Source organism: Saccoglossus kowalevskii, chromosome 12, assembly GCF_978046115.1.
Source record: "Saccoglossus kowalevskii chromosome 12, keSacKowa6.1, whole genome shotgun sequence".
Classification (NCBI taxonomy): domain Eukaryota; kingdom Metazoa; phylum Hemichordata; class Enteropneusta; family Harrimaniidae; genus Saccoglossus; species Saccoglossus kowalevskii.
Genome location: NC_140652.1, coordinates 21,382,384 through 21,394,223, shown reverse-complemented (window position 1 = coordinate 21,394,223; position 11,840 = coordinate 21,382,384). Strand labels below are relative to the sequence as shown.

Here is an 11,840-nt window from a genome sequence, read left to right as displayed (position 1 = left end):
ATATAAATATATATACTAACTTAATTTTATTGTAACTTAATGTAATTTTATATCGTGCACACAGCACATGTAATTTCATATCCTTCAATATATGGACCACGAGGTAGAGATCCACACCTGGCTTCAACTGGGTATAACAAAGCTCCATTATGATTATCAACACTCCCTGGCCGGGCTTCGGGATAACGATCAACGCAGATAAATTCGGATCGATCGAAGCTGTGTCTTTGTGTCATCAGATAACCATGGTATTCTCTGGTCCATTCTTCTGAAGGGCATTCATTGCGAGCTGGAACCATCAGAACTCTGCTGCGAGAATTAACCAAACACACTGCACATACAGCATCATGGTCGTATAGGTGGGATAACGGCTCAAAAAAGATCAGTTTGATATTCAGTACCATACATATAACTACGGTATGTATTTGTATCACTTATAGGTTCGTCTCATGTCGGATTTAATGGCAGACATTGGTAGTTTGCACCGCCGCCCGAGTTGGCATGTTCTTCTCCACCAATGACACCTGTAACATAGGTAATTCACTGTATTTGTTTTCACATGACTTATTATGTAATGTGATGCCAAGTGAGACATTATCACGCGCGATATTGTACGGTAGACGACTAAGTTATCATTGATTGAATTGGCTATGTGATAAATAGAGTATTTATATTCGTAGACCTAGATTCATTACCATCAGTTATATCAAGCAGCTTTGTGAATTACAGATGAAGACAGATTGATGTGTGGTATTATCAGGTTGCACTTTATCTCGCCATTTATAAGATGAATACGAAGTTTTGAGTGACACTAAGAAAATTACTCTGACACTCTGACATAACACTACACAGCTTTTGGGGGAATTTACACAATATCATGAGGAGTATAAAAACAATGTGATATTCTTAGATTATTTTGATATTTTCAAAATTATCCCAAAATAGACTTAAACCAAACCCACCGTTATACACCAGCTCAGCCCTTGCAGGGCAAGTTTTACGACCCCATCGAATATACAGAGTACCTGGCCCATCTTGAATATTAATTTCTGCATATGAAGAATTTTCATTGATGCTGTTGTTGTTTGATTTCATCGCAGGTAAGCCGTCTATTATCAATATATACACAGAACAGTTATTACAGATGATGAAATTAACGTGGAGTAAATACTGCCTTAATGGATGATATGTATCTTATTCTCGCGGCGAAGCAACGTCACATAATGTTTCTGTTGCAAAGATGCGCACCTCTGTAAATGTATTTCTATGCGAGCTTCTGTGAAAGCCAGAAACAATTTATATATACTGTACATGTAGAGGTGATCTTGTTACACTGTTTAGGAGAGTCTCATAAAGTAACCCAAATCACAGTTTTTGACCGTTTTTACACCAGCTGTGGTTGCCACGTGGAAAAATGCCCGGATGTTTGCTCTCGAGAATATTGGGAACATGTAAGTTGAAGATGCCATGTCTTACGGTTACTGTACAACGAGTTATTAAATTTTACGTTGATTAGTTCGTTTTGACCAACGACATTTTCCTTGTCAACGGTTAGCAAATGATCTTGTCGACTGATACCACGCCCACCAGATAATCCCAGTACAGTTTCCTGTACAGATTGTCAAAGTTTAAGCTGGTAATTATATGCATTTTATGTTTTACATATATAAAACAAAATGTCTGTGTATAATAATGTAAACACAATTTCACCTTGACAGTTTACAAAATGATTTCACAGTTGACCTTAAAAGTTAATCTTATAAAAGTTAAATGGGAAAGAAAATATATTATGTCAAAGGGTTATAAAACGCTTTTCATAAACTTCATACATACATATTTGTAACCTCAATTGAAACCAAATTATTACACACAAAAACTCATAACTCTCAAACTACGCAATATCTAGTTACTGCGTAATTTCTAGTGCCATGTATATGTAGTTGTGTGTTTTTTTCCCATTCATAACATGTTATTTACACTTTGATGTAATGTTAGTTTTTTACTGCTACCCCAAACGGCATCATGTATTTTTTGACAAAATATATTTAGTCTACACCTGGTAGCGAACTCTAGTAAGTGTGGTTTCTTAGCTCGCTCTCAATAAGGTGCTGTTCACTCCAAATTCCCAATAGGGAATAAAATGAAATAGGGAATTCTAAAACGCCCTCTGAGTGTTCTAGTCTTTGTTGCGGCAATATTTTTAGATAATCACCTCGCAATACATTAGTGTGAAGTCACGATCGTGGTTTAATTTCTAATAAATTGATAATTGCTAAAGTAACTCAAATATACAACTAATAAGAAGCGTATACTCACATACATGCGTTTCCGTTTTCGTAATCAATATAATATTGAACTCACGCGAGCTGTTCTAATCTCAAATATTGGGAAATGATCTTTTGATGCTTGGCATATAGAGCTTAACTAATTAACACAAACATTCATACAATGTTGCCACGCCACGCCATGCCACACCACGCTCCGCCACGCTACTCTACAGTACGTCACGTCACGTCACGCCATGCCACTACACTACACGCCACTACACTACACTACACGACACGCCACGCCACGCCACTACACGCTACTACACTATACGTCACTACACGTCACTACACTACACTACACTACACTACACTACACTACACTACACTACACTACACTACACTACACTACATTACACTACACTACGGCAATCGACTACACAACACTATTAATGAAACGAGGCTACGCCGTACCACGACAATCAACATGGCTACACTACATTATAATATACTATAGATTCTTACTTCAAGTTTCACGACCCGCACCAGTAATTCATCCACCATACTACGGTACTGCATATTTTCATTTTGCTGTTCTTGCATCTTCACAACCACCCATGATGTCATCACAATACATACACTGGTGAAAAAGACACATATCATGAAGCCGAATAGATATATGCCAGTCTTAAGACTCACCATGGTCTTTCCCTTGTCTTGTGTCATCATGATTTGAAACGTACAACACATACAATTGTAACAAGTTTATATGCAATCAGACCAGGACTGGTCACTATGTTAGACTCATTTAAACTTAGACTACAATTCACGTTATCTTACAATCCAATAGAAACATTTGGTTGAATTTTGTTCAATAATAAAATAAATCCAGGAATTATAATGCTATAATATAATGAACAATGCTGGAGAACATTTTACTGGTTGACTTTATTTTTAGCTGTTAGATATCACGACAGACATAATTAGTACTTTGTAGGGGGTTTTCCACACTGTAAACAGTCGTCAGATTGCAATATTATCAATAGTTTAAATAAAATAAATTAGTCACATTTGAGATTACGTATCTGTGTTGTCATTGATAATGGTATATAGAATATCAAAGGTCGTGTTAACCAGTCAATGTTATATGATTGGAAAACAACACATCGTTTTACGAAGCCGAACAAAATATGCCAGTTTACCGTGGTTTTTCCCTAGACATTGTGGCTTCAAATACACAATAAGAACAAGAGGGACTAGTTTAGTTCGATTTGACCAGAATTGGCAATCATCATGGCAGAGGGGTGTGATAAGAATGACATGATTAGACGTTGCGTTTCAGCTTTCAATGGATTTCAAACAATTAATGAGTGTGCATTCAATACCGTCTTGTTAATTAATATAATACAGAAATAAGTATAATGTAAGAGTACACGCCCACGTGTAGTCTCTCCACCTGCTTCTAAAATGAACGATTGCGTAATGCCATAATTGTTTACTTTATTCGTATTAGCTGGGTGTCATGGAGGACTTCAATCGGTACTTGTGCAGGGGTTTTCTACATTGCATGCACGAATGATAAAAAATATAATTTATCCACTGTCTGAGAACATATTTCGTGGCCACATTGCAAGCACGGCAATGCATATGTAGGTCACGTGTTGTTCTCGTTATCTGCTCTGTGGTACCACATTATCGGTACATTGTAGGGTTTTCCCCTAAAAGTTCAGTAGTCAGATATTAATCATACGCAAACAGTTACACAAGGTGGGTTAAATGATGGTGCGTTTTCGAATGTCATGTAACAATGTATTTTACACGCTTTGTGAATCTCGGTGAAGAATACATATTAAACATCCGTGGATCAACGACCAATGACTGACAAATAATTGTTGTATGTAAAGGTATTGAAGTGATAGCCTTGAATAGTTGTACATTTGCTTGACGTACCTGAGGAGTTCATATTGTGTGCCTTTTATGAACAACTAATACTAAAAAAGAAACACGCGTGATTAAGGAATATACCTAGCTTGCTATTTTGTGTAGTCATTAGGCTAGATTTCTGGGATGCATTGGAAACATAATAACTAATTTTAAAGAATTTTCAAACTGTGATATTTTCACAATCTGATAAACTACAGTGGTGAACGAATTACTATATAAATCAATGTTGAGGATGGTATTATTTAAAATGACGTGTCTTTATTCAAATTGACACTTGAAATATGCAAATTTATAAAGTTCTTAATAAAATTCAAGAAATGTAAAATATTTTGAGATGATGACGTCAACCATGCTCAATCTGCTTGCATGTATTTGTATTACACAGTAATAGTGCCCACAAAGTTGCCACATGCCATGTGCCACGGTTCACGTGCATATTAGAGAATGTTATTATTTCATCAAACGAACGAACGATTTACGCTACAGGAACGGCGTTTTCACTTGACCATAGTTAAATTTATCAAACTATAGCATAGACGATATCTGTATTTTTTTCATTTGTCCGTGTTGTTAGAAACTACCAGAAAAATAAACGTTACCACACTGACGACACTACGTCATTTTATATTGTACACACGACACATGTAAGTTCATATCCGTCAATATATGGACCACAAGGTAGAGATCCACAAATGCCTTCAACAGGGTGTAACAGAGCTCCCTGATCATTATCTTCACTCGCATACCGTGCTTCAGCGTTACGATCAACACAGATGAATTCGGTGCGCTCAAGTTCGTATCTTTGTGTCATCAAATAACCGTAGTATTCCCTGGTCCATTCTTCTGATGGACATTCATTGGTACCTGGAATCATTAGTACTCTGCTACGAGAATTAACCAAACACACGGCACATACAGCTTCATAGTCTTGCAGGTGAGATAAAGGATTAAAGTGTATAGTTTCAAATTCAGTTCCATACATCTTTCCACTGTAATCTTCGTAGCCACTCATGGGTTCATCCCATTTCGGATTTAATGTCAGACACTGATAGTTTGCACCGCCGCCAGTATGACTATAATATGCCTCGCCCATGACACCTGTAAATAAGATAATGGTATCATGCAGTACTGTAACTATACTAACCAGCGAGAACAAACCAGATATTTGATATATCCAAGACAATGTTAATTGAACATTACGAGCAGTGTTAAGTTTTGAACTGAACTATTTCTAATGTCGTGAGTATCCAGTAAGCTATTTGACATTAAAATAGTTGGCACTTGGACGTTTATTTAATTGAGTTTGATACAATACAAGGCAGAAGATACATTGAACACAATACATTTAACGTACAGCAATATATAAAAAAAAATATCCTTCCTATAATGCGTTTTATTAAATTATTGATTATATGACCCCTTTTTTGCATTCCCGCAAAAAATAGTTTATGAAAAGAATAATTCAAAGTATACATAGATATAGTAGGGTGATCTTATCCTATCAATAAGATGAAATAATCTGTCAATTAACAACTAATTAATTCTCTAAATAAAAATATTATAAAAACTCAATTTGAATTGTGTTCATTGAAATTGAAATTCAAGCATTTTATTGAAATATCTGCAATTTATTTCCACTCACCGTCATACACCAATTCAGCACTTAAAGGACACGTTTTTCTACCCCACCGAGTATACAGAGTTCCAGGCCCGTCGAGAATGTTCATTTCCTCATCTGAAGATATTCCATTAGTACTATTGTTGGATTTCATCACAGGCGCCTCGCCTAATATTAAGGAAAAACTGAAGTGTTATGATGACAAAATATATGATAATATCGATGTTGAATAAATATTGTTTCAATAGCTGATGCTCAATGTATATATTATGTGTTACACGTAAGTTAAGGTATGACATGAATTACCATCATCGTACGAAGAGTTATAAAATAAAACTGTGTCGTTGATAAGTTCACTTTGGCTGATGTCATTGTCTATGACCAGAACACCTTCTCTTGTACAGCAACCAGTAGATAATTCCTGATAGAAACATGATAATACATTGTTTGAGAATCATGAAGTGATTACAGGTATTATCTAATGTAGGGGAAATAATTAAAATGTCCTAAAAAGTGCATGCCATTTATCTGAATTCTCACGGAGGTTTTGCATTGTTTTCATTACCACAGTTGAATAATTTCATTATTTATACCACTCTTTTTAGTGGTTTAATCATTAATGTCACAAACAAATGCAAGTCGTGGTGATAACGTAATTGGTAAATGATTTTTTTTTATTTTCAACATCTCCGGAGATTGAATATCACCGTTGCCTCTTCTAATATATGTAAATGTTTAAATTGTAAGGACCAGTGCTGATATATAGGGAATTCTGTCACAGAAATCATATTCATGCTGGGACTATTTGGAAGTGTTAGCTGTGCTATCATCTCACCGTAAAGTGTCAATTTGGTGTGATATCTGCACATGTGGTCCTTCAACATGGTTCCCCACAGTCGCATCCGTTAGTGAATGAATCCAGGTAGTGTATTTAGCCTTACCATCAAGTTACCATCAAGTTTGTGACACATTCACCAAGGACAAGGCTCGACCATTATTGGTTTTAAACACCATGTAGAATTTTTGAACTTGGGTCTACCGATCACACTATGCTATGCAATACTGTAACAATGTATAATGAAATATATTCACACAAACGTACCTCAAGACTTCTACGAAACTGTATAGTCTCTTCCTGTAGTTCTTGCATCCTTATAACCACCCATGACGTCATCATAATACACACAATTGTGAATAAGACACATATTATGAAGCCGAATAGATATATGCCAGTCTTAATATTCACTGTGGTCTTTCATTTTTCAGATGACATCTTGATTTGGAATGTACAACGCAGACAAGTATATCCAGTTGTCAACAACTGCATGGGTTTTTATAAGGAATTAGATCAGAAATGATACTTATGCTAGAGGGGTGTGATACAAATTAGGTCATAGTGATTACGTAGTTCAAGCATTTAATTATATTTATGGCTATGTTATTAACATCCAATGAGTATGTTTATACGTACTTGTGTTCACAATTATAATAAAATACAAGCAATATAAAGTACACATACATACTTATTCGTAGCTTGTTTACCTACTTTTGAAATGGACGACGCTGGAGAACACCTTTAACATCATAATTGCAATTTTTATTCGTATCTGCCGGATATCACAACATTTCGCAATAGGTATTTTATAGGGGTTTTTCCGAGTCGCATTCGCACGTCAGATGGCAGGCATATCAGTGATTTTAAATCAGTTTAATTACACGATATATAAACAACTTATCACTGTTCTGATCAAAGTACGAATGCACGTTGTGACATCAGAATTGACCTACATAACATTATGCCTTAGTGGCCGATTTCGACGAAAATAGCGTTCCTCCGCCTTTTTACTGTAATGTTCATACACGGGAATTGATTTTCTTTTTACGACGTAATCACAAACCCTGCAGCGACAATGACGAATAATTTTGTTTGGAACCATGGAGACGATGTGCACCCCCACTTTAGTCTAACATGTATTGTGCTGTTAGCGTAGTGTACGAAATAAACAGTGTGTGTGAATCAAATATAACCTACAGCTCGTTCAATTAGGTGATATTGAGACATCTTTGATAACTAGAACCCCAGTGACTGTGACTAAAACCGTTGAAACATTTACATGTACTTGACATAATTGCTGACTTTTTACGGATAAACGCAGTCTTTGTGCCGAGGTCTCCCTATTAAATTGTATCACAAACACATAAACAGGTTGAGGTCGACTAGGTTCATTTGGTATGTGAATCAAATGATTAATGTTTTTTCTCATATATCTCGACTCTCTCGACTATCACGCCACACTGTGTTTTTGTTCTTGCACCCCAACACCTCCGTGACGTCATCAATACACTTATTTCTAATATGGTGGGTTGTAGGATAACTAGTTCGATCGACAGAGCCGGGGATCTTGTAACTTCGTGCGTTGTTATGTGGCGCAAAAGGTATGGTAGAGAAATGTTTGATAAGTTTGTATCTTTGAATGACAATGATATCAGAGTAATAACATTACTCGGCTGTTCATGAATACAGAATGCGACTAAATATGATTGCAATTGCATATCTGACTACTTCGATAGCAAGTTTTTGTAATGTTATGTATGAATGTATACTATATGTTCTATGACGTGCTGTATTATTTTGTTGTGGTTTTCCAAACAGTGATTACATTATACATCACAACACATAATAGTACCTTAAAATGTGTTGAGCATAACCTTCCCCGCGACGGTCTAAATCTTATTTTAGCTCAAATGAAGTACCAGAGAATAAACGTTTTGAAATACATGGCAGGCAATATTTTACCTGGGTTGAAAAATTACACTCCAAGGTGATTATGGTGTTATAACTACAGACATGAAAACACGCCATCATGGCGCCAAATATTAGAATGAAAAACCAGTCGCATTCAAAATTGGCCAGTACACTGGCCTGTAACAAAAATGTAAGCTAAACAAAAATATGAATATCAGATCTTTAGAATAACTGGGTTTAAAAGAAGTTGAAAGTAGTATTATTTCGAATTTTAACTACATTGTTGGTTGTCCCAAAACACCACATATATCATAAGATTAGATATGTTACGAAAATACGTGAAACTTTCTGTCATTAAAATACTTTTTTTTTCTCTTTTTTTTACATTTAGATTTTTCTCAAAACATTTTACCCTCAATGAATGTACAAACTTTTCAACGAATTTAAATTTTTAATATGAAAGAAACAATGTCAGGATTAGTCTGGAATCTAAGGCCAAGAATTTGGAGTGTAGCTGTACCACACGTAAAACATTGTGGAAACAGACTTTTCTTATGCAGAATTTTCTGACTTTTTCCAAAATGCCTGTTTTTAGGACGTAAAATGCCCTAAAAGAGGCGAAAATTGACATGTTGCTATGGCAACCTGAAAATATCATGAATTCATTAAAAGATCTATATTTACAATACATATGAAGATTCAGATGTAAAGTCGGTACCAAAATGTAGATCGCGGATTAGCCCAATTATTTATGACATCCTATATGTTAATTAGCTAATTTGTAAATTCATAAATAACCAACAAAGCTGTTTTTTCAAAGAAAATTGTATATATTACGTGATTGTTTATTTTTCAGGAAGATACAGGAGCAATGCTGTTGGTGCTCGATCTTGAGTCATCCAAAGGATTTTTATTGTGTTTCCTTCTATCATATCCATTGGGGCTCACAGTTAGAAATGAGGCATTCAGTGAATTCCATATGTAGAACTAACAGTTTGCTCTGCGAGTGTGTAATGTCAGGGAATCTTGAGTTGGCTCGTGTTTCATGAGCATCTGCCCCATTTGACAACTGTACCTTACCTCATTCACACTGGTTGCATTTGGCTCATTAAAATGCAACACAGGCCCGTTTCACATTTGGTCAGTAGGTCTGCCGTAATGTAAAGCCAGATCTATCATGGCAGACATGAAATATGCATCTTCCTTCATTAACTCAAAAAATGTCTCCTTTCCTTTGCCACAGAAACTGCTTGTTGTATCACATCCTGAGAATGCCTGCATATCAGAAAGTGCCTTGAAGACGTATTCTCCATGTTTCCTGCATATAGCTTGAATGTCAATGTACTTCCATCGTTTTTGAGTACCCAGTCTGTTGGTAATCAGTGAAATGTCAATTTCCTTTTTAAAAATACACAGCAAGGACAATCACATCAGTGTCAGATTTTTTACAGGACAACTGCAATTTACTTGCAGTGCAACAACAGTTTTGTGCCCCCTGTTGACTTAACTTTTCTGACTCGGAAAATGGATTCAACATGCTGGCAAGAACCTCGACTACCTGTCTCACATCTTTCTCATCTGTTTGTATCCGGGAGGGTCCTGCCTCTTTGTAGAGCCACTTGCATTCATCTGATATGCCAGAATATCTTCTGATGTTTTCAGTTATCTGTGAGCGGTAAGCTGTTTCAATCCATCTCCCTGCTGCATCTGGATTTCAGCTTTTTCCAACAATTCATCCTGGTAATTTGCTCCTCTTGTTTATTGTTTCCTCAACAGATTGCTCCTCTGGAATCTTCTCAAATGGAATTTTCTTTGATTGTTGAACGCCAAACTGACCATGTGTTAGCTGTATGTGCACTGCAGGGTGGGTATTAGTAAGATTCCTCATGGTGCAAAGGTAGTATGCTGCAACATGCATCGCTCAATTGCCTACTCTATCAGCCTTGATGAATGCTAACAATATCCCTACCATCCTTAGAATGTTGCTCCAGAAAAAGAACATGGTCCTTTCTCGTTATACCGCCAGTCTTCAAACAGTGTAAAGAGCGTCTAGAAGTTTTCAGACAGCAGAACCACCTTGACTGTGTCTTTCTCAAGGCAGTCTCGAATTTCCAAAACTTGATCTTCAATTAGACTGATATCAATGTCAAAACGATGAAACACATCTGGATTGTGATTGCCTCCAAAAAAAAAACTTTTTCCGAAGGCTTTTGAGAAGTAGCTTCCAGACTATTAGTATACTATATATTATATTATTACGAGGATACCGAAAAGTGTGCACGATCGACCGACGCTCATATTATACATCTTTTTCTCCCATAGGAATGCCGAAATCCGAAAAGTTTGGAACAGATTCAATTTATTTATGTGTAGTCAAGTCAAATCCCTAGTGGCAGCTAGCCATGTTTGTTCTTATTATTGGAGGACGCTTACATGCGTAATCATTCCATATTATGAATACGCATTTCCTGATACGGTAGGAGGAGAATACCACGTAAAATACCTGTTGCTGTATTAATATAAATATAGTGAACTATAATGCATTACATCGTAAATAAAAGTATTGACAATTAGAATGCGTATTTTGTAGAAATCGTTACCCAAATTAACCGGTTGGCTTAAAAACTTAATTTTATTTGGGTTAGACCTTAACGCCACAGTAATAATTTAATATGAGATTGAAAAACAAGAGAAACACAGTGTCAATAATATCTTTATTGATTTGCGGAAAGCCCACGCGTGTATTTATCTACTCAGACACCGGTAATAGAAAGCTGATCCAGTTGTATTTACTTGTTATTTCTGAACTCTACAAATAATATATATTGTTTTCATATTTACAAGGGGACGATCTTTAAATAATATCTAACTTCATCACGATTTGTAATGTATCAACTAAAAACAATTAGCATATGAAATTACAAGGAAAACACTATAATACACGCGAGCTATTTCATTCTTCTATTGGTAGTACAAATATTCTATGACAAAAACGCATCATGACAATCACGTTTACCGAGAACGAAGCTTTCTCAGATTTTCCAGTTGGCCAAGTTCTCAGTGATGGAAGTGGAAGGTAATTTTATTTATACTAAAATCTATCAATGAACTTGGGCTTATAATATAATATAATTCAATACTAAACTTACATTCATCTACTCTTATCACAAATGACATTCGTGAACTGTGTGTGTGAGCGCGTGTTTGCATAAATAACCCCTAACTATGCTGTCTAAATCTCCTACTGGCTGTGATATACCTAGAACAA

The 11,840-nt window shown here is 35.9% G+C and overlaps 1 protein-coding gene and 1 pseudogene across 1 annotated transcript; both read right to left on the bottom strand.

Moving 5' to 3' along the window:
- Window positions 1-47: 47 nt before the first annotated feature.
- On the bottom strand, window positions 48-2,990 carry LOC102809962 (uncharacterized; annotated as a pseudogene).
- Window positions 2,991-4,830: 1,840 nt separating this feature from the next.
- On the bottom strand, window positions 4,831-7,000 carry LOC100366899 (uncharacterized). Its single transcript, XM_006813845.2, has 4 exons — window positions 6,929-7,000; window positions 6,133-6,247; window positions 5,851-5,994; window positions 4,831-5,306 (listed from the first exon to the last, which is right to left on the bottom strand). The coding sequence occupies exons 1-4, from the start codon at window positions 6,998-7,000 to the stop codon at window positions 4,831-4,833; spliced, it is 807 nt and encodes a 268-aa protein (XP_006813908.2).
- Between the last annotated feature and the right edge of the window lie 4,840 nt (window positions 7,001-11,840).